Source organism: Rhododendron vialii, chromosome 5a (genome assembly GCF_030253575.1).
Source record: "Rhododendron vialii isolate Sample 1 chromosome 5a, ASM3025357v1".
Taxonomy (NCBI): domain Eukaryota; kingdom Viridiplantae; phylum Streptophyta; class Magnoliopsida; order Ericales; family Ericaceae; genus Rhododendron; species Rhododendron vialii.
Genome location: NC_080561.1, coordinates 33713588 through 33736713, shown reverse-complemented (window position 1 = coordinate 33736713; position 23126 = coordinate 33713588). Strand labels below are relative to the sequence as shown.

The 23126-nt window shown below is 38.6% G+C and overlaps 2 protein-coding genes and 1 non-coding gene across 4 annotated transcripts; all 3 read right to left on the bottom strand.

Moving 5' to 3' along the window:
- Positions 1-1093: 1093 nt before the first annotated feature.
- On the bottom strand, positions 1094-11006 carry LOC131325814 (uncharacterized). 2 transcript variants are annotated; one of them, XM_058358267.1, is made up of 9 exons: positions 10452-10836; positions 9754-9813; positions 9596-9643; positions 7720-7852; positions 7558-7634; positions 4946-5044; positions 1859-1929; positions 1669-1759; positions 1094-1420 (listed from the first exon to the last, which is right to left on the bottom strand). In XM_058358267.1, the coding sequence occupies exons 1-9, from the start codon at positions 10731-10733 to the stop codon at positions 1310-1312; spliced, it is 972 nt and encodes a 323-aa protein (XP_058214250.1). In that variant the 5' UTR covers positions 10734-10836; the 3' UTR covers positions 1094-1309. The 2 variants fall into 2 exon arrangements, with proteins under 2 accessions (XP_058214250.1, XP_058214251.1); XM_058358268.1 differs by lacking the exon at positions 4946-5044 and having other exon boundaries at positions 10452-11006.
- On the bottom strand, positions 3879-3986 carry LOC131328115 (small nucleolar RNA snoR100). Its single transcript, XR_009200396.1, has one exon. It is a non-coding gene; the product is annotated as a small nucleolar RNA snoR100 (small nucleolar RNA).
- A 2652-nt stretch (positions 11007-13658) lies between the features above and the next one.
- LOC131326772 (uncharacterized) lies at positions 13659-22150 on the bottom strand. Its single transcript, XM_058359655.1, has 6 exons — positions 21858-22150; positions 19072-19146; positions 18226-18314; positions 17391-17475; positions 15782-15863; positions 13659-14051 (listed from the first exon to the last, which is right to left on the bottom strand). Exons 1-6 carry the CDS (start codon positions 22038-22040, stop codon positions 13957-13959), a joined length of 609 nt encoding a protein of 202 aa, XP_058215638.1. The 5' UTR covers positions 22041-22150; the 3' UTR covers positions 13659-13956.
- Between the last annotated feature and the right edge of the window lie 976 nt (positions 22151-23126).

The window sequence follows — 23126 nt, the reverse complement described above, 5'->3', positions numbered from 1 at the left end:
ATTTATTGTCCCTACTATTTTTCAAAAAAAATTTCAAAAACCAATCCAAACAAGGCATAGTAACCACGTTCGTTTTGGGGTTTTCGATTTTGGATTCTAATTATTATCCTAATTTTCTCTAATTATTACTCTCTTTTTTTTTCTCTATCTCTCTCCAATCATTACTCATATTTTTAATAATTATTCTATTTCTCCCTACCCTCATTACCTACAAATTCAAATTCAAAATCTCAAAACGAACAGGATCAGCTTTCAACAATTACTTGGGCCACCAATTTGGGACAGGGAGAAGCTATAGAGTATACATATACAACAAAAAGAGTTCTGTGTTTGAGAGCCAAAACGAAGTGGCAAACATTGCCAGAATAAACAGGTTGGGCCAAGACAAGGTTTTCAATACAAAGTTGGAAGACTTCCAAAGTTAATTAGAGTAGTTTTACAAGTACTGATTTGGAAATCTAATATGGCTATTTTTTGATCTTTTGGAATGTTTTATACTTATATATGTTATGTAATAATAACGTCGTGGTTCGATCCGGTTGACCTAATGGTTGAATCAATGACCGGTTCGATCCGGTTGACCTAATGGTTGAATCAATGACCCATCGGCCCGGTCACTTTGAGGGGATGATAATTGAGGAGATAAAATTAGGTAACGGTATAATAATTGAGGGAATGAAATTATCAAATTGATAGTTTAGAGACTAAGCAGAAAAAATGTGCATAATTTAGAGGATAAAAAGAAAAAAAACTCTTTCCGCAAATTTCTTTTATCAAATGAACACATGTACGATAATACTTTTCCCTCACTTCACTTAAATTTTCTCATGAATAATTTTTCCTGCTGTACTAGTTTCTTGATAAGCAAACGAAGCCTTAGGTGAATTTTTTTGTTTTCTGAAACGAGAGCGAAGGAAATCAAATCATGCACACACATTGCAATTATCGGATCCATCACTAAGTTTATTTGCTACGTGGTGTCTGAAGACACCTTCCGCTTTCAGGATTTAAAGAAAAAAGCGGTATCGATGAACTTTTTTTTTTTTTTGTGTGAATTTTCGGCTCCCATAGTGTTCCATCCCTAACACAAACATTACAGGGAAATGTAGCTACAAATTCCTGGCCAAAAAAGGCATCAGATGATAAAAACGGTGTTTCCAGAATATCCTCTCTTGTTAGGTATGACAAAGACCATGTCACTCTTTCACAATTGTTCATTTCATCCTCATTATCGTAACTAATCTAGTGAAACTTGCCGAGTACAAAAGAATTTACAAGCAAAACGGAGGCAAAGATAGCACCCATAACGTCACTTTTCTTTTGGCTCGAGTTGTCGTCCAAGCAAGATAAGTCCCACAGCAGTAAAAGCAGATAAGATAGAGGATGAATAGCCAAGTGCTAGTAGTGCTCCCCTTAAGGACTGCATCATGATGGTAGATGTAGTGAGCAGAATCCGATTTTGTTCACCTACCTATCAATTTTGTTCACCAACCTATCATGGTGAAACTAACCCTCTTTGGATAAAAACAGTGGGGGTCAACTAATTTAAGCTTTACCCAGAAAAAAAGAGGGTTTGTTCACCAACATATCTGGTGGATGAACGAAATTGACCTTTTACATCATGCAGGGAAAAAAAATATATGAAATTTTTGCAGACGACATAAAGACCTTGGCAAGAAGCAAAGCGTTGTCATTTGCATATTGCAATGAGTTCTCTGGTGTGCTTTGGACTCCTTGATTTAATTGCCACGAAATAATCCTGCAATGCAAAGTATTAGATAATTAGAAAAAAAAATTGGTTAGTACTCTTAAAAGTGGAAGTAGAAGTCCAAACCAAAAAACTGGAGGGGATAGTTACCCAAAAATCAAACTAATTACAGCTCCAATATAGGCCTTGTCTGCTGTAAGCTCAACCTGAAGATCCCCAAACTGCAGTTTAAACAACATCAGTAATTTGGAGTTCCCTTAGGGCGTATACTCGGGCTATGCTTGGCTCTCGTGTTTGTCAAGGGAAATAGAATCACTTGTACCTACTCAAACTCATATGTAACCAAGGGGTGTGAGGGTGCCTTGACCCCATTCAATTTTCTAAAAATTGTGTCATTGTGATGGGATTGAACCTTAACTTAGAAATGTGACCCCACTAAACTAGTGATATTGCACTGAACATTCTACACAAGTTACAAAATTGTTCCAAGAATGTCACCAAAACAAAAGAAATATTTCTATCATGCACATTGTGAGTAACCTATAGCCCAAGTATTTTACCAAAATAAAAGACAAATATTTCTACCATTCTTATTGTGCGTAACCCATAGCCCAAGTATTTTACCAACAACAACAGGAGGACCCTTCCTAGAACTGGCTGTATTGATTCTGTGTGTTGGACTCTCAAAAGTTCAGGAGTTTTTTTCAACTAATTCAGCTTGGCAAGCCATTAGAAGTATAGCCCCTCTAGTCCCTTGGAGCAAGGTGGTCTGGATCCCTCACTACATTCCTAGATGGGCTATTATATAGTGGATGGCTATCCTTGGTTGCCTCTCTACTAAGGACAGACTCCTTAAATCAGGGATTGCCTCAGATGGGGTGTGTGTGCTGTGTAACTTAGCCCAAGAGGACTACTCTCACTTGTTTTTTCAATGTTCTTACTCTGCTAATATTTGGGGTCATTTTCTGCATAAGAATGGAATTGATAGGCTGACTTTACACCTTCAAGCTGAGATTGATTGGGTCTACAAAAATTTCCTAGCTGCTACCATTTACCATATTTGGTGAGTGCAACTGAGGAATTTTCCAACATAACTCCCTCATGGAGGCATATCAAGAAGACTAACGAGAATAGGCTTATTTGTACTAAATGGCATTCCTTTTCGTGTATTCTCGAATAGGAGTTGTAGTACTCAATTGCATTACTTTTCGTGGAGCTTTTGTTTTGATCTCAGTTTAGCCTCGTCCCAGGCTAGTGATCTCAGTCTAGCCTCGTCCCAGGCTAGTGACAGGGGTATGCTCTGTTGATCCTGTTTTGGTGATTTTTTTTCAATGAAAGGGAAAAAAAAGGAAAAAACACTAGCAGGACTCTTCTAGCCCCCAACCTTTGGGGGTATGGGCGGGGGAGGAATAGAGACAGACCTAACCTAGCTGCTCTTAGAATACCACTGAAATAGTGGCCCCCTTAAACCTCCAAGCTCCGAGGAGCTAAAGGGACGTTTTGTTGCCGAACCATGCCCCCAAATCAAAGCCGAAAGGCTATGAAACATGGATACTCCATTTTGGCATCCGTATCACGTATCGTATCCGTATTGAATACCAATACTCTCGGATACTCTCCGGATACGTATCCGATACGCTTTTTTAAAGTATCCTGCTTTTAGAATTATTTTTTGGTATCCCGATACGCTTTGGATACGTGCGGATACTCTCTGGATACGTATGCGATACGAGTTTTTTGCTTTTAAAATTATTTTTTGGTATCCCTATACATTTTGGATACACTCAGATACGTGTTGGATAAGCTCGGATACGTTTTGGATACGCAAGGGTAAATATATTATTACTTAAAATATATGGGTTAAAATTGCAATTAGGACTATTTTTCTTTTTCCCCAACCAATCGACACCAGGAACACACCAACGATATCCTCTCTCTTGTCTCTCATCTCTCTCGACAACCTTGTAAGTCTCGTCTCAAGTCTCTCTCGTTGTGTGTGTGTGTGTACAACATAACATAACCCATCTAGTCCCCAATCATTGGGGGTATGGGCGGGGAATGATTGGAGACAGACCTAACCTTTGACAATATATGTACAAAGTGGCTGCTCTCAGAATACCACTAAAACAGTGGCCCCCCTAAACCTCCAAGAACCGATGAGCTACAATGACGTTTTGTTGTAAAACCATGCCCTCAAATCAAAGCCAAATGGCATCAGAGAGGGCAGGTCTAAAGACCCAAATCAATTTATGTGCACATTACCATGCTTCCTTCATTGATAGTTCAGAGCATCGGTGTGTGTGTGTGTGTATATAACCAGGGCGGTTCCGGAGATAACTAATTAGACACCTAAAAAAACACTTTATAGTTCCCGATCAAATTTTGATGATGTGAGCAGCTCAATGTGATCAAAATGTGATCTTAAGGGTACCTGCGAGAAATAACTATATAGATACAATTATATATAGGCTGCTAATTTTGCCACTTCCTTTTTTGTTAACGTCACTCCCCTGCAAGTGTATTTTTGCACCAAAAATACACTTGCAGCGGAGTGACGTTAATAAAAAAGGGAGTGGCAAAATCATTTCCCTATATATATAACTATATATAAATATATCTCTCTTGGCATGTGAAATGGTGAACTTGTATAATGGAAAACTCTAATCATTAATGGAATTTTAGGAATTAAAAATTACATATATAATATACTTTTTATTTACTTTTATATTCAACGTATCCCCCAACGTATCGTATCCTTCTTTTTGGAAAAATCACGTATCCGTATCTATGCTTCTTAGCTGGGTAGGAAATCAATTTTTGTGAAAATTACCATGGCCCCAAGCCTAACCACGTATTTTACTAGAATAAAAAAAAATTAGGGGCTTTCATAAATCAAATTCCTTCTATAAATGAAATATGTTGGATATAAGAATGTACATTTGCAACTAATAAATCCACGTACAAAGAATAATTTTCCTCATTATCACATTAAAAAAGTCAAGCACAATTTTATATGAGATTTTGACCCCACTAATCATGATTTTTGGCTCAGGCCCTATATGTAATGTAACTCAACACAATATGAAGCTGTTTCAGAAACATCTCGTTTCCTAACACAACCGAAAAAGAGAATTTGGTTCTACTTCGTTTTGTCCCAATATTTCCGTGTTCCTTTTTTTCCCATTAAAATTCCCAAGATCCAAAAGCAAAGTTCAACAAAATTTGTAGAATCATTACCTTCAGCATCCTAGCTTCCGTTTTTGGTTCTCCATTGGTTGCTGTAGATACCCCAATTTCAGCCAAAAGCTTTCCACATGCCAGCATCGCTTTTGCGATCTGCTTTGTATTGGGTATTTGATGGTAAGTAGGTTACTTTACTTCTTATTCTTACAATGGAAAGAAGCAACACGCCTAATAAATCATTGAAGCATATAATGCCCCGCCGCATGATCCAGGTAAGTGCACATGAAAGTGTTGCTGTATACCTTTCAAATGCGTCCAGCATATAAAAAAGATTAAAAGAACACAAATCAATGAATAAAGAGAGGGGAGGAAAAGAAACACATGATTTCTGGCAATTGTGTGATAAATAAGGGTTTTAAAAAGGTTACATGAAGAATCTGGACAAAAGATCGCATAGTCGCTTATCACCATGTTTGATGCCAGGAACTAGAAGATTGGAATAGTGCCCTGGGGAACATGTGGCCTCACATGTGCCCTGGGGAACATGTGGCCTCACATGTGCCCCTGAATTATTAGGTCACACGTTTGATGCCTGAGATATAATGATAAGATCCAAGTACTGGATTATGGTCAGACTATTTTCCCACTTAGCAACCCATAAAAGGGATTGTATAATAGCAGCCAGACGAGATTATCATTTAATCCGAGCCTTTTGGATTCTCTTCATCCATCCAGTGGTCAAAAAGGATTCTACACTCTTTATCCCACACAAATCAGACATACTACAAATGACCTCATACTACGCATAATATCATCTATTATCCCGGGGACCCATATGCCCACTCCATCTTCATCCTCAATCCCACCTTTTCTAATCCTTTGAAAAATTAATCAGGAATATAACGAGACCAAAGGGCTCAAGATTCCTTTATCCACATCTAGACAACTCCTGCTTGCTGGCCATCAAAAAATGGAAGCCACAATTTGACATCAAATAACATATATCACTACCTCATTAAATTTAACAGGTCTCGTTACAGAGGGTCTTAAACATCTTGGTTAAGAAAGCTTGACATGATTGTAATTCCCCAGGACATGTACTTTCAAAAGATGTACAAGCATTTCACACTTCGTGTTTCATTTGATTACCATATACAATGTGGACGTTAGGTGATTTGCAATTCTGCTGGATTGGAAAGTTAAACCGCAAAATGGACAGACTAGTAAGCTGCCTAAGACGCAACTTTTTAAAGCATTGTATGCTTCAACTTTAATCTATATAATAAGAAAGCTCAGTCTTTTAAAATATGCCTTGAATCCAAGGGCCTAGATTAGTTCTTCCTTAAATTAATGGCTAAGATTGGCTTTCTCTCTTCAGCTTTGGGATGCTTTCTAATCTCGTAAGCTCAGATTGGTCTTGCCTTGCCTTCACGATTACGTTTGACTCCTAAAACTTAACACCTATCAAATGTAAACCAACCAGCAAAAAATGTATAACCTCCCTGCACACTCTAATAAAAAAAGGGTCCCCCCACCCCTTCCTGTGGTGAATGTGGGCTATATTGGCCATCCAGACTCGACTACACTGGCGTCACACCTCCACTAAAACGACACCAACAATTACCAACATCGGTAACAAATTAGAAACCACAATTGTCGATCTCAAATTTCTAATTGCAAAACTTCAAGACTCAGTCCCCACACCTAAGGTAAAATTCTGTTTCAGTTGGTATTTTCTTGCTCCATTGTGTTGTCAAAACCAAGATTTTCTATTCATTGTAGTTAAAGGGTAAGGCAACAACAATTGGAAAAGCTGTATTGATGGGCTTAAGACCTATATAAATTGAGTTCTAATAATAACTAAATTTGTGGTTTTGACTAGGTTAATACTGTGAGATCCCACTTCTTTAGTCCCACATAGGTGGATAAAGGAAACTAAGTGTAATATATAACAAAACGTCCACCAGTTACTATATTAACCTGAGGTTAACCTTTTGAGCCACGTGGTTAGGCTACGGGTTAGCAGGTCAGCTGGGGCGGGTCGTTACAAATACTATACCGTGCATTACGTCAACTCATGAGTTTGATTCCTCTTTGCTTCCTGTTCTTTACAAAACACAAAAAATTCCTATGTTCTGCATATTCTTGAGACTTTAGGTAGTTGGGTGTGGAGATTTAGCCAACCACACAGATATTGACTCGCTGAGTAAGGCCTAGAGCCATAATGTCTAGGCCTTTAGAGAACAGGCAATAATGCATCTTATGCCATGCTGTTGGAGGAAGGGGACAACACTATTGTTTTTAATTGGTGTTATATTCTAATGGCATGTGCCTGACATGCATCCACTAATGAGACAATAGTATCCCAGTAATGGTTTCCACGCAATCTGCCTCTCAGTATTGATATGATCATTCTGACACAAAATAGGCATTTTGCCATGATAAAAACCTTCTAAATGTTGTACGTTTAAGCACAAATCAAGTGTACGGGTTAGTCCAGAGTCAAGGAGGAAGATATAAAGACTTTTGATAAAAATAGTTGAGGTATAATAGTACTACAAAGAGCATCTCCTCTTTGCTTTAAGGTCCAAAAAGTTTAGGAAATGTTCTAATGTTACACTTACATTTAGAAGACATTACCATTATAGGGAGAAAATGCAAAATACCCTTTGTAGTTCACCTTGACCATATTGTCCCATGGATTGGAACCTCCTTCCAGCAGATACCAACCGCCTGCCTAATGCTGAAGTAGCAATCGAAACAAAAGCCTTGTCACAAGGAATGTTTATAAGCAAATAAGCATAGAAAGCATATCTTGCCATTCTTACCTGATTGGGCGTTACCTCCCAATGAGCCCACTAACAAAGGGAGCTTGCCCACCAAAGTTTTGGAAGTTGATGTGTCTGCTTGCTCCCATGCTCGAGATATGTTTAACAATGTCTCTCCCAGCTCTCGTCCACACTGGAAATTAAAATTAATAGAAACAAGTTTCCTTGGTAATGGGTTTAACCAACAAACCTTCAGGTCAATCATGAGAAAACATTAAATGCGAGAGAGAGAGAGAGAGAGAGAGAGAGAGAGAGAGAGAGAGAGAGAGAGAGAGAGAGAGAGAGAGAGAGAGAGTTGAAGAATTTCACAGCCAAAATAAGCCTTCATTAATTGATGAGAATGCAATCAATGCATGGGAGAAGTGATCTCTGTCATAAGAATTTAAAGGAAAATTTGAACTTTTAAAGTTTGGTATTTCTGTGTATGTTTCTCTGGTTCAGGTGCCAACAATCAGTCCTATTCTGAAACAAAATATTACCTCTGGGAAGAAGTGAGCATCAGTTATTGCTTGCTGCTTGGAATGAGCATTTTTTCTTCGTTTCTTATCATGTGTTATGTTACTGTTCCCCCCATCTATTCTGCAGTTTGTATTCTACCTTGCTAGATTGAACGTATCTAACCAAGAAATTTGATACGAAAACACAGAACAAGCTGAAGGAACTAACCAACATCAAATATGTTGTATGTGAAACCACAAATAGTTTGTGTTCCACGAATTAATATTAATTTGGACATCTGAGTTATCCAGGGAGTTTATGGTACGAAAATACGAAATTGGTATTTTAAAGTGCTGATTCTGCTGAAGGATCACGGAAGAGGAGATCTTTGCTCAGTTGGAAACGTGGAATCAAAAACTTCAAAACGGTATTGTATCTTGTTATTAACAGGAATTATGAAATCCTCTCTCTCTCTCTCTCTCTCTCTCTCTCTCTCCCCTTCAAAATATTGTAGTGGAGTAATATCCACAGCACAAAACCCGTGGGTATCAGACACAGTACAAGCAACTTCCTGTAGACTGTACAGTATGAGTGACCATCACATCAAAGTAAACAAAGTTTTGAGCATTAAGTACTTTACAATGACCCGTCCACAACTATGCAAAGTCGGTGTAGCTTCCAGATGAAAAAAGTAAACAAAGTTTTGAGCATTATGTACTTTACAATGACCCTTTCACAAGTCTGCAAAGTCTGTATAGCTTCCAGAGATGAAAAACTACATCCTAGACAGGTATACGTCTTGAATATGATTTAAGGGTTAGCAGTATTTTGTTGGAATTTGATGGTAGTCACATGGTTTCCAAAACTTTTATGGGTCTAGAATTGATACAAGAATGTCTATCCTTACAAAAGAAATAAAGGAATTGATACAAGAAGGTTATGTTTCCATAAGAAAACAGTACCACCAGAAAGGTTTTTGAAACTCTAAGTGACATAAAACCAAACCAAATGCCTTTTGGCTTTGATTTGGGGGTATGGTTCCACGGCATGGCGTCCCTTGAGTTTCTCCACTTTTGGAGGTATAGAGGGCCTCCATTTCAGTGGTAAAACATTTTGAGAGTAATCACTTTGTGCATATTACTGCCCTCATTGTCCGTACCCCATCCATTGGGAGTTAAATGGTACAGTTATTGTTGTTGTTGCATAAATCACACCAAACTAAGCCCTGTGTCTCAATCAATTGGAGTTGGCCTCTAAGTTCGTATCAATTACTGAAGAAAGAAAATAAAAAGGATTCCATCTTCGCGTCCTTTGTTGCCACTCCACTACACATTTTTTAATGTAAGTTGCATACAAGAATCTTGATTCTTGGGTGAGATTCACCCAGGAAAACAGAAGAAATACCTAAAAACAGAGCTAATGGATAACAACAGCTAACCTCATCAATGATTGCGCCACTAGAAAGATCGAAAGCTGCATCGTTCAACTTCACCATTTTCGAAACATCACCCAAAGAACTTCTAATTAGAGACAAAATACACACAAAACAAACATCTATTTCTCAAAACTAAACTATGCCCTACAAATTCCACTTACATCCAATCGAAGATCCCGAGGCAGCTGCCCAAAGTAATCCGCTGGAAGAACAAAACTTTCCTGCAAAAATTAGTAAAGCCAATTATTGCTTAAACTTTATACGCAAATGCAAACAAACCTAGTTGCTCGAGAGCAGCTCAAAGCTCGGCTTGACTCATTTAGCTATCAAGCCGAGCTCGAGCTCGAGTTGTAGGCTCGTGTAGTAAACGAACCAAGCTCAATCACTCTAAAGCTCGGTTCAGCAACTTTTAGTCGTTTTTATAGAGTCGGCTCATTTATAGAGGCCTGTTTAGTAAACAGGTTCGGCTCGTTTGACATTGATCTCGGGTTTTAGGCTCATTTAGTAAACAAACCAAGCCAAGCTCGAACACTACAAAACTCAGCTTGTTTGCACCCGCAATTACAACTCGCTTAGTTATCGAGCCAAGCTCGAGCTTGAGTTTTAAGCTCGTGTAGCAAACGAACCGAGCTCAACACTCTCAAGCTCGGGCGTTTGTACAGGCTCGGCTCATTTACAGAGTCTTGTTCAGTAAAAGAACCGGGTTCGGCTTGTTTGACCTCGAGCTTAGGCTCCATGAGTAAACAAGCTGAGCTCAAACAATACAAAACTCGGCTTGACCCCGCTCGCTCGCACCCGCAATTACAACTCATGCGAAAATATAATAAGCAATAAAAAAAAAGGTGGGTTGGGTTATAACCGCGAGTTCTTGAAGGAGGGTTTGGACTTGGAGATCTTGGTTTGCTTCGTCAAGGGATTTGGAAGAGCCTTCTGATTCTGTAAGGGCAAACGGGACTACTGTGAGGGACTTGAAGAAGCTGAGGTGTGCCTTGTTGCGGTAGTAGTAAGAAGAAGAAGAGGAGGAGGAGGAGGGTCTGAGATGGGTTGTTGGGGAAGGGACAAGATGGGTACTTCGGATGAAGATATGGGTGGGGGTGGTAGAGAGAGTGGGGGGTTGAAGGTGGAGAGGAGAAGCCATCATCTCACTCTTGCAGCCGCTGAAATCTTTTTGGGCGTTCTTGGGAAGTTAGCAAGAGAGTGTGGAAGGGAAAATCGTACAGCAAGCAAGAAAAACTAATCCATTTTTTTTTTTTATTATAAAAAACATGAAAATAGGAGGGGGAATCGCGAACAAGTGAATTGTCCGTCTCTATGGGAAGTTTCGCCAATTGTGAAAATACCGTGATCACCTTGCTGATCATGTATCTTTCACTTGATTTAAAAGTGTTATTTGTTTGGCTTATGAGCAAATGTCTTTTTTTCAGTTATATTAGCTGCACACTATAGGTTGTACTCTTTATTATTAATGAAGTTGTTATTACTTTTTAAAAAACAAGTGAATTTTTTCCTTCTTATCTATTATATCTTTTTTTTTTTGGGTAAAACAACTTGAAATTAAAAAAAGACTAACTGAATATACAGCCTACGGACATCCCTCAGGAGGAAAAGAAAAAGAAAACAAGACAAGAGTAAAGAAAATTGCTTATGCCAAATGGCTATATGGGCTAAAAGATATGCGTTGTTTCCAATCTATCTAATACTCCCTCCGTCCCTAAATAAGTGTCTGATGTGCAAACCTAGGCTTTTAAAAAGATGTATTTCTTTCGTTAAAAAAATCAAAAATTTTTCACAAATCAATAGATAGCAATGAGTTCTATTAGATTGTGAAAAAAAATTAAATTTTTTAATGAAAAACATGCATATTTTGTAAGGCCTAGTTTTGCGCACCGGACACTTATTTAGGGACGGAGGGAGTAAGAGGGAAGTATATCCATTTTAATTGTACTCTTGAACTTGTTTTTCATTTTATATCATTTATTTTCAACAATCGAAATTTCCCTTATGAATTTGGAGTACAAAATTTGGAGTGCACACAACCACCCTCAAAACCGCCAAATTGACCCACAACCACCCTTAAAAACCGCCAAATCGATCCAACATGAACCATTCCATACCGCCACCTGCAGTAAGGGAGGAGGAACGAGTTGGATTGAGTGGGTGATAAGTTGTGTAGTGGCAAGTCTTCTTAATCCGTCATGCAACCAACTCAACTTGCCGTAATCCGTTGTTCCAAACCGCTAAACCCAACCATCGTTGGTTTTGAGGTTGTGCGGGTTGAGTGAAAATATATCCAACCCGCCAACTATGAATTGGTTGAAACTTTAGTTTTATAATCCGCCAAAACTGACCCGCACACATCCCTTTGTAACGAAAACCAAACGAAGAAAGCTTTTCGTCAAGTTTCTCTCTTTTTTTTCTTCCCTACCTTCTTCCACAAAGTTGGATATCTAATCAGTTTCTCTCTCTTTTTTCCCTTCTTCCACAACGTTGGATATCTAATTCCGTTCGGGTTAATGTTTTAGCTGTCAGTGAGTTCTAGCGGATTTCGGTAAGGGTGAGTTCCAGTGCAACGTTGGATATCTAATTCTGTTCGGGTCAATTTTTCGGCATATGCAGGCAGTGTAAGTGAGTTCTGGCGATTTTCAGTGAGGGCGAGCTCCAGTGGTAACTTACAATAAGTAAAAGATCAAAAGTAAAATTGATTTGTTTTTTTGCCTCTTCGGCAGTTGATCAAGAACGTCTTGCTCTGGAGCTGAATCTATTTGACCAGAGTTAAGTGTTGCAAATTTCAAAGCCTTAGGCTCATTTATCCAGGTAGAAAAAACTATACAAACATCGGATATCCCTCCACCCGGATTTTTATATCCAGGTATAGTCCACCTTCGGCTTCTACATCCTCCGAACAAACGGTTTGGTTTTGGTTTTGGTTTTGTTTGGGTTTAATGGTACCATGGTCATCTTGGCTCATGCGTTTGCCAATAAAAGAGAGGGAAACCCCCCTGAAAGTTTTGCCTCTAACAGGGAAAGACTTGGTTGCAGATGAACCCAGTACTGCAGAATTACTAGTTTTCATCTGTTTGAACTATCAAATGCATGGCTTCGCCCTTCAACTGCCTTCCCGAGAGAGCGCAAAAACATTGAAAGCCAACGAAGAATGACTGATAAAACGATTGAAATAACAAAAAAATAAATCAATTGAACCGATGAAATGTCTTATAACTAAAAATACCTTGAGGGATCACGTTGCAAACTATTTCTTTTGTATTCGGATGATGCAATGAAGATCAACATTTCCCGCCAGACACAGCGAGAAGCCAGATCTTACCCATAAACCTACCAGAAACAGCGAGGAGCTGAATCTTACGCATACAAAGTCTAGCAAGTCACAATTAGTATATGAGAATAGGTGTGATACTGTGAGGAAGCAAAATTTTGAAAGTAGCATGAACGATAAGTACTAGGAAAGCTTGATAATGAACAGGATGCCAGTCAAAGGTAACGTATGGCCTCAAAGGTAAGAATATATTTTCAGGTTGGAGCTTCATCCAATGTCAGTCATTTGTTTCTAAACCAATCTACGCTCCACATGATTATCCAAACAAGAGTGAGGTTAGAATACCCTTCGCACAAATATAAAATAGAGACATTGTCCAAGCAACAGATGACTGTGACAATAAGATCAGCAGAGATATCGTCCCATGCATCTGTATGCATGTGCTACATGGTACTACCTTAACAAGTTAATGAACTATTTCAGAATTTCCAAACAGCACATGGACACCACAATTGTTCAAGTTCATCAAAACTCTGAACTCCGATACAAGACCTAACATACAGAGTCAAACTAGAAAGCCTAATAGGGCTGCGATAAGAGATTCTTGTCCTTTTCTCAAGGCATTCAGAGTTAGGGTCTCTTCGTCAGAAATGATCACAAGAAAGAAACCCCAGAAAGATCTTGATTAAACGCACAACCCTTTTTTATAAGGATAACCAACACAATATGGGTCAGGGCTTCAAAATTTCAATGAATGGACAGAAGAAAAAAACAGCAAATAAGTCCAGAACCTAATGTAAAGCCACATGGATTCTCTCTAATTTTGCAATTGGGGGATCAGGATCACTACAATCTTAGAGACCAAAAAGTAACATATAAACCTTACCAGTTGAACCAACATTGCTGGCAAAGGCAGGTCAAAACGACAGACTGCAGCAAAAAATATGGTTGCTCAACAAAGCCACATTGAGTATCAAATAAGAAGGTATGTATAAAACTACGTTAACCTCAATACAGAGTCCCTTCATCAAAGCATTAGTAGTTGGCTACAGGCGTAGATCACTTCCAATCCATCCTTGATTATGTGGTATTATGAAGACTCAGTTTTAGCAACTTTCCTCTGCTCAATTTGGCCTGTCAGAGGGCACTGCATCTCTGTCCAACTAATTGGGACCATTGCTGCACCTAAGGTGACAGTTTGAACAGATCAACTCAGGTTAGCACACATCACAGATCACCTGGGGGAGGGGAGTTTAATGTGTGACTCGTGCATATTCCAAACTAGGTAAACACTTGTAGGAAGGCACATTGTGGCTCTTCAAGTGGAAAAAAAAGTAGCAGATACATTCACATTCTCAAGGACTGCTAAACTTAAAAGTACAAAGATTTCATATAAACCTTCCAGCAGAAGTGGGCTAATGACATATTAGTAAAAGAACATGGGATGACAACACTCTCGGGCACACACATTGAAGTTGGAAGAATTGGCCTACCGTGGAGACAATTTGTTATTTGACCTCTTTTTGGGTTCCCGCAAAGAGGAAATCCTCTGTGAATAGTAATAGCTGGAAACTTGAGAGTGCAGATTGTGAGATTTAACATTTTCCTTTTTTGTTTGGTTTCATTTACTTTTAGTATCTGATGTATAGTGGGATCCTTGCTTCGCAGTGTTCCCTTCTCCTGCATTATATTTCAACTATATAATGTCTTTGTTGCTGAAAATCACCGGACTTACTGACAATAAAAACTACCCCCTCGCATCCAATCTTGTTTGTTCACTATTTGATTTTTTGATGTTCCAAAATAATTGTCCATTTTCAATAGCGAAAATCCTACAAGATTCCCTTTTTGCTCTTCGCTGTTGAGATAAGTCCAACATGAATTGAAGGGCATTTTGTAAAGGGCAATGATTGTGTTTAACCAGTTGGTTTCCCAAAAATGGATGAAAGGACAAACAATTGGGATGGAGGGAGAAACAGATAAATAAACTGCTAAATAAATAAACAACACAATACTTATAGATCACAGAAGAATGGACAACAAAACTCTGAAGGTATCATTCATTCGACCTAAATCAACATGCAATAATTTTTTTTGTTAATTGATCAGGTAATTACAAATTCAAAATGAGGCATATACCAATGTTTAAAAAGGCAATTTGGGGCTCGCCTCAAGGCAAGGCACATCAAAAACGCCTCAAGGCATTGATTTTTTTAGGCAGAGCACGACAAAGGCGTTCGCCCATCTATTGGAGGCATTTAGAGGAGTACGCTTTTCACGCCTTTTTGCCCAGATGATGGAGGCGAACGCATCAGAAGAGTCGGTTCATTATTAAGTTATTGGGCTGAAGACAAAGGGTTTTCACGTATTTGCGAGACGACTGAGAGTGCTTTTAAAAGTTGGATCTATTAATGTACTATGTTTCTAATTCTAAGCCTTAACATGCTTTTTTGTGAATTTTATCTACTATTTTCTTGTTCTTTGTTAGCTATCTTTGTATGGCGCAAACACTATCCCCTCTTTCTATGGTATTTTTAATTAATCTTTTTATTTTTAACAAAAAATAAAAATTCTGAAGGCTTATGCCTCAACGCCTTGAGGCTTACACCTCGCCTCATGAGAGGTCAGCAGCCTTACCTTGCGCTTTCACCACTGAAAAACTTTGGTATATACAAGCCATAAGCAACTACATGTCCTCATATATCTTTCCCATACTTATCAATGATGGTTGCCCCACCCTAGAATCATTCTTATCCAAATAAAAAATAAGCACACAGGCTTCGCATTCAACACTTAAAACTGCAAGCTAAAATTTTAATTCGCTGAATACGAAGTCATTCTCAGACACATGAACACATGTGTGTGTGTGACAATAAATTTTCCAAATACTGCTGGGCAACTGGATGGAAATTTACCTGCTGTGCTTTCCGCAGATACAACACCCAATTCATTTTTGGCAGTTGATAGATAGTATGCCCGAGCATCTCCAAGGGACAGCTAACCAAGTGCAGTGTGTCAAGGGTAACTATCACGTTTGAGTGATTTATGAGTCATTGGTTGCGCAACTGATTAAGATACAAGATGAGCAATAGAAAAACAAAAGGACAAACATGAGCAACATACAAGTCAAAAAACCCAATTTCACACAGTGTTAACAGTTGTTAATCAAATCCCCTGACAGACGCATCTTTTTCCTTTTGGGATGGTACACTGAGTAGCGGGCACCTCATAGGACCTCGACCTGCCTAGTCGCAAGAAATAGGATTAAAAAAAGAGAGGGTGTGTCTGGTCTGGTGTAGCTAACGTTACTTTCTCAATCTATACTTTCTCTTCATTCTCTCGCTCGGCCCTTTAATGATCCCCCTTCAAGTCCTCGATCATGTAGGAGTAATATAAATTGGCTAGTTCAAAAGCTAGGGGAGAAGTGTTCCAACCGCAAGTTACGAAGGGAAAATATTAATTTTTCCCAATAGACAAACAAAAGGCATACTTGAACTGCTACACCAAGTATTTTACGGCTGCTACCCATGTTGGAATGTTCATTAACACCATGCCACCAGGTATCTTTATAAGTGCTTTCCAGTAGCTCAAGTACTGTCCATCACTATTCATGAAAAAGATAAATATCACCTTTGACTTACAAATACAACCAATCCATCAAATGTTAAGCAATATTCTGTCTACTCCTTGAAAATGGAATGAATCGTACTATCAATAGGAATTAGCAATCCTGAATCATTAAAGATAGAGTTGCTCATGCTTCTCTCTTATGTCTATAAAACTTATGCATTATCTGATGATTCTGATTACCTAAAGGCAAGAGTTTCATAGCCAACAACTTGGTCCATAATTGTCAGTGTCAATTCCTGAAAGCATCAGTTGAAAAACGTCATGGTCTTCATAACTCCTTATGATGTCCATGATGGAAGACATTTGAGAGACAACACACAAACCTCTATGTATGTTATCGTGGTAAATTAATTGTATGGCATTCTTATAAAGAGAATAATTGAAAAGCTTGCCCTAATTGCACATAAGTGCTTCATAAGCCAACGAACAATGGGGAATAAAGTTACAGAACATGGGAATTAGCAAAATGTAAAAGAAAATAAAATCAAATACGCAAGCACTTTCCGAGCTTGCATTCACTGTTTTCTCTCCTGCTACTTTGAGTCCAGTTAAGTATTCGGAATCATCAATTTAATTACCTATCTGATACGAGAGACAAACGTCACTTGAATTAAAGAACTATATCTGGATTCTTCGTTTTATTTAGTATTTTACCAAGAAGGGGATTTTGGTGGATCTAAAGTAGGCTTGTGTTCACCAACAGAACGAGGCAAAGTTCTGCTTACCATCTACAGGGACTAGTATTTCCATGGGAAAAACTAAGAATCCAGTACTGTTATCAGTAAAAAGAGCAAGTATGAAACACAATTCATGTTTATGCAGATCTCACAGGACAATATGTTTGTCAGGTTCATTTTATAAAAATAGCAGAGCAATCCCAAGCATAAAGGATACAACTAAAGCTCTAACAATATCCCCAGGGCGGAAAGACGAGTGCATATCCACCTTGTCAATCTCAGTTGCTCTAACATCTTGTTGCCTGATTACATTGAACCAAAACAGAGTTTGTCACATACTTCTTCTATAACTGAGAGGGATTACATGAACATAAACTGTACATATCAAATTAACAACTAAACATTCGATCATATTAGTTATTAGACACGCTCACATATCCTAATGAGTTTTTCTATCAGTCAGATACCCTAGTGAGATCTGTATTTATCCTGCAGTGAAAACATTATTTAGTAGCCCCCTCATCGTATTTCAAATGAAATAAAGGCTCATTTAATGTTCATTTCGTTAGAGAACTATTCTTCCTTAAGTGCTTCTTCTACCACTCACCAAAAGAGAGGGAGAGAACAAAAAGTGGGACTTGTGTGTGTGTGTGTGAGAGAGAGAGAGAGAGAGAGAGAGAGAGAGATCTCCAAAATTGCTCAAGCTTCATATTGCATAACAGTAGAGTCGTAGACAACATGCAACTTGTTATGGTACTGGGTATCCAATAATAGTGAAAACTGGAACCTCCGTAACTTTTAACAAGTTAAAATCTAAACCACACTGACTAACTAGAAACATTAAGACAGCTTAATACTACCAATTTGTCAATATAACGCTGCCATAATGTTGATTGGGGATAAAAGACTACATTCACAGACAGAAGTAACAATAGGTTTACAACAATATAATCAAACATTTATGTGATCATGATGATGAGAAATTATTCTAATCCATGTTAAATTCACGGTTCAACAAGTAACACTCCATAACTAAGAACAAGTCCAATTACCTAATACTGCCAGTGAACTTTTCTCGAACAGATTTGGGTCCAACACACATTATGTCAGCCGAAGCCATTCTAACCATCACTTTAGTCACCTATAATGAGCAAGCAAAAAATGAATACAACGTGAGGTTCAGGTCACCAAAACAAGATGTTAGAGTAGTTGTCCCACATTGTTTGGGATGGAATGGGCCGGCTCTAATACCATGTAGAAACATTATATCCATCTCAAAATATTTGAACGTAGGGTCCAGATTCTCCGGGGCAGGACAAAGGCGTTGCAACACATGCGGCTGGAAATCAAGGGCGAACGATCCGGACAAGAAACAGTTCCCCTTCTAACACAATAAGGCAGTAACCCTCGATCGTTTCTTGTCCGGATCGTTCGCCCTTGATTTCCAGCCGCATGTGTTGCAACACCTTTGTCTTGCCCCGGAGAATCTAGACCCTTTGTTCAAATATTTTGAGATGAATATAAAGTTTCTACATGGTATCAGAGCGGGCCCATCCCATCCCATCCCAAATTTTATAACAAAATAAATCAAGCCCACACCCAACAATGACAGACCCAGCAAAAAAGCTAAACGATGATAGGACCCAAAAAGTGTCCACACGTGACACTTTTTGTTCTTTCCTCTGCTATGTTCTTTTTTTCTCATCTAACATCTTGTGCACAATATAACTCGTTGACAAGAGATGAAAAAAGGACAACACTTCTTGCATGTGGTCATATTCATTTGATTTCCCAAAAAAAGTCTTCTATAGACGTATTTTTTTTGCAAAAATAAGCAGCGCTAGGCTAGACCTTTCGCCATTAACGAAGAAGGACAACAATTGTGAAGAAAAACTTACACGAGCAATGACAATAGACCCAGGCTCAGGAACAGCTCCATGGGCCTTGTGACCTGTAACTTCAACTGTTGGTCTCTAAGAAATGATTCAAAGAAGAAACAAGCAGTAAGAACCTATTGGCATGTAACTACTGTACCATATTCACTTTATAAATTTAAGAAGAAAGAGAAAAGAAAGGGATTATAAGGTTAGAGCCTTAGAGCGACCTTATACAAACCGAAAATCTGGTAGCAAGAGTTTACCATCTCTTAACAAGATTCACAAAGTGTTCCTCTTAATTATATAATTTATATCAACATGACATTCACTCTATCATGATAAGTTTATAATCACCTCTTATTTCGTAGTATTACAATGTGATAATAGTGAATCCATGTAGCTGAACTGAAGGAATAGGTAGAATGACTTCCTGTTGAGGTATGTCAGACGAGTTCACATGAACACAGCATCTTCTTAGACATGATTGTTCCTTTCATTAAGTTGATTTAAGATCATTTACAAACTTCTATTCTAGTGATCGCCCCACGTAAAGCACTTCGGAAAAGACTAGACAAAGTTCTCTCAATCAAAATCAGCCCATCCCTTGCGCTAATGCAACATTTCCAACTTGTTAACTTATTCCCGAACCTTTTAGCAATCAATCTCGCAATTTATCACCTTAAAAGGAAAAACCGAGGAGAACCAAGTACGGGAAAAAGAGGAACTCAAGTAAGAAGTTTTCTTTCGGTAGCAAATCATGAAATATCCTCAACTAGGTCTTCCAAAAGTCACCCTCAAACTTAAGCTTATTATTGCTAGAGTACACATAGCAGAAAAAGGTAAAATATTACAATACCCCAAAATAATCACATGACATACCCAAATTAAGTCAGCAAAACAGAAATGGACACTCTAAACACCCAACCTACAGAAAAACCACAAGTATGCTTTCCATACCCCTTATCTGTTCGACTGTTCCTCGAAGAGCCCTTCAGTTGATGAGGCATCAATCTCAAGTTATTATTTTTTTGAACAGAAAAAGAAGAATTTATTAATCTTTGGAAGCAAATTACAATGATTAAAAGGCAAACCAAAGAAATGGCAAACGCCAGCAACAAAGATCATATGCCTCTAAGACCGAAAGAGGAAATAACAACCTTGGATTGGCAAGGTGCCAACATAAAAGATACACCAAAACACCCAAAAAAGAGCTCCACCCAACCACAAAGAGATACAATAGACCCCGAATCCACAAAAACACCCACAAATACAAACGTAACAAACCCCAATTGCGACAAAGGATCAAACAACATGCTGAGGAGGATTAGATTTGGCCCTTTCATCGTCTTCAGCTTCCATTGCCATAATTCTGCTTATAACTTCAATTTCTTAGCACCCACATCAACCACTCCTTGTGTCAACTCAAATCCATCTCACCAACTTTTACTTGTGTGGTAACGATATATTTAGGTTTGCCATTGTACGTCTGTACGTTGCCACAAACAGACAAACCTCATCCAAGGTTCAAGAAACCTCCACTTAATGTATCATCACAATCTATACAATCCTAAAAAAGCACTACCAATCCATGACAGTCCTACCCACTTCATGGTATGTGGAGACTGATGTGGCTCTTGAAAGTGCTAAATCCACCCTCAAACTGTAAAATAACCCTTCCTTCTGTTGCAAAAGTTAGCACGGCCTTTTAACCTCACTTTAGCCACATTTTCATTTGCCCACCTTTCCTATGGGAACAATCACATGATCGAATGGTGTGCGATTAACTGGAGGAACGATCTCTGAATTCTCTCTCGTTTGGCAGCTTTTATCTAACTCTCTTATCTTTATAAATATAACAAAATACCAAAAAGGAAAACAGAACAAGCCTTGTAATCCCGAAATTTTCAAGCAACTCTTCAACCTTTGTGGGCCGTACAGATTAGTCCTCACGACAAAAAATCACCAAAGGAAATATAACTAAATAAATCTAAGACAAAACAAACAGGGTAGAAACAGAAAACTTGAAGTTGATAAACTATGTCCATTTGTCTTTGGGGGTACAAGCACTGAAAATCATCAGAATTTTATGGCTATGTCTTAAGATTAACTCGTTTTCCTTACACAAATTCTGCTTAAATCCACAAGCATAAATTCTTAACAAGTAACAGATGAGAATAGAACAAACCTATACAAACGGACTCACTCGTTTAAAGCTCATTTGAGATCGGTTTGTCACATAAACAAACCAAACTTGAACCTATTTTTGAAACTCCGTTAAGCTTTCGAACCAAGCTCGAACAAACTACTACTACTGGGCTAGTTCAATTTTTGATATCTACAAAATTCAAGCTACTCGGTTTGTGTTCGGGCTCGATTAAAGCTCGTTTGAGACGACGTCTCATAACAAGCCAAGCTTGAACATATTTATAAAGCTCGTCAAGTTTTCAAACAAAGCTTAACAATAAATGGTTTGGCTCGATTAAAGCTCCTTTGAGATCCAGTTGTCTCACGAACAAGCCAAGCTCGAACATAATTTTAAAGCTTGTTAAGTTTTCAAACACATTGTTCGGCTCGATTAAAGATCGTTTGAGATAAGTTCGTCTCATAAACAAGCCAAGCACGAACATAATTAAAGCTCGTTAAGTTTTCAAACAAACAATACATTGTTTGGCTCGATTAAAGCTCGTTTGAGATACGTTCCTCTCATAAACAAGCCAAACCCGAATGTAATGTTAAAGCTCCTTGAGTTTTCAAAAAATGCTTTGAACAACGAACTGTTCGGCTCGTTCGAGCATAGGTTACTTTACCTGGTCGGACGAGTCGGGCGGAGGAGGGATGAGGGATCGGCGCCCAGTGAGGGCGGCGTACACGGTGTTGCCGTGAGGTGCGACGTAGGCCCCTCTTCCCGCCTTCAACTCCGACGCCTTCCCCAGCACTTCACCTGGCGTTACCAACTCCTCCTCCTCTTTCGAACCATCTCTCTCTTGCATTCTCTCTCTCTCTCTCTCTCTCTCTCTCTCTCTAGAATCGAGGTGCTTGGTTGGGAAGACGAAAGAAAGTGAAGTAGACGTTCTTTGTCCGCTGCGAGGGTTTTTTCCAAAACCTGAACCGAATTCGAAATTTACAATCAAAGTGGAACCGGAACAAAAATCGACGGGTTTTTTTTTTCTTACACCGAAATGTCGAACCGGAAATCGGTTTGAGTTCAATAAAACTATGGGTACCCCGGGTTCAGGTCATGTCTAGTTGGGTTAGACATGAGAAATCAAGTTTGCCGAGTTGGTTGTCTCATTTCTCTCTTCAATGGTGACTTGAGTTCAAGTCTCATGGGGAGCAGGTTGGGGCCTCTCAACCCTTCGTTGACTCCGCTGATGTATATCGTATGACAAAAAAAAAAAAAAAAAGAAAAGAAATGGGTTCCACATAAATGATGAAAACTGCTCGATTTATTTAAAACCGATTTTAAGATTTTTGTAAAACATCAGTTTAGTTAGATATCAGTAAGGGCCTTGATAAAGGGATCTTTGCTCATTATTTTGACAGGAAATCTAACACAAAATCGACAAGCCATTTTCGCAAAAATTCTTAAATAATATGTTAAATAAATTAAACGGTTTTGATCATTTGTTTAGGACCCCGAGATGGGTCTCACGCAACCCCATGCGCAAATGGTGTACCCGAGGTGGGTCTCACAAAAAATATAAACTTTGGGGTTTGAGAGGTGAAGTTGGTTTTCAAATAAAATTGTTATGAGTCGTAATATTAAGCCATCAGGTTATTTGGTAAACTTGATTGGTAGTCCAGTGCCCCTCTAATTCCAGATTATTAATCACGCCCTCTAGGATTGAAATTGTCTCTACTTTAAAGGATATTTTGGGTCCAATTAGGGATAAAAACATACATGGTATTAGTGGTGAAAAAATGATCATTTTGAAACCCTAAATGGAAAGTCGTGCTAAACATCTTAACGACGATATCAATTCCCTAACAAGAGAGAGATGCTTTATCCTCACGAATGTTGATTCCAGAAAATTAGGGTCGCAATGACGTACGCCACAAATTCGGCTCCGATGAAG

Bases quoted from the DNA above. Each gene is read 5' to 3' on its own strand.
- LOC131326772 (XM_058359655.1), bottom strand. From the start codon at position 22,040: ATGCAAGAGAGAGATGGTTCGAAAGAGGAGGAGGAGTTGGTAACGCCA. The intron at 17,476-18,225 runs GTAATTGGACTT...CAATGTAATCAG, and splicing joins AAGTTCACTGGCAGTATTAG to GCAACAAGATGTTAGAGCAA. The intron at 15,864-17,390 runs GTATCCTTTATG...GCACTTGGTTAG, and splicing joins ATATTGTTAGAGCTTTAGTT to CTGTCCCTTGGAGATGCTCG.
- LOC131325814 (XM_058358267.1), bottom strand. From the start codon at position 10,733: ATGATGGCTTCTCCTCTCCACCTTCAACCCCCCACTCTCTCTACCACC. The intron at 1,760-1,858 runs GTAACTATCCCC...TTTGCATTGCAG, and splicing joins GTAATTAGTTTGATTTTTGG to GATTATTTCGTGGCAATTAA. The intron at 1,421-1,668 runs GTCTTTATGTCG...ATCATGATGCAG, and splicing joins ACGCTTTGCTTCTTGCCAAG to TCCTTAAGGGGAGCACTACT.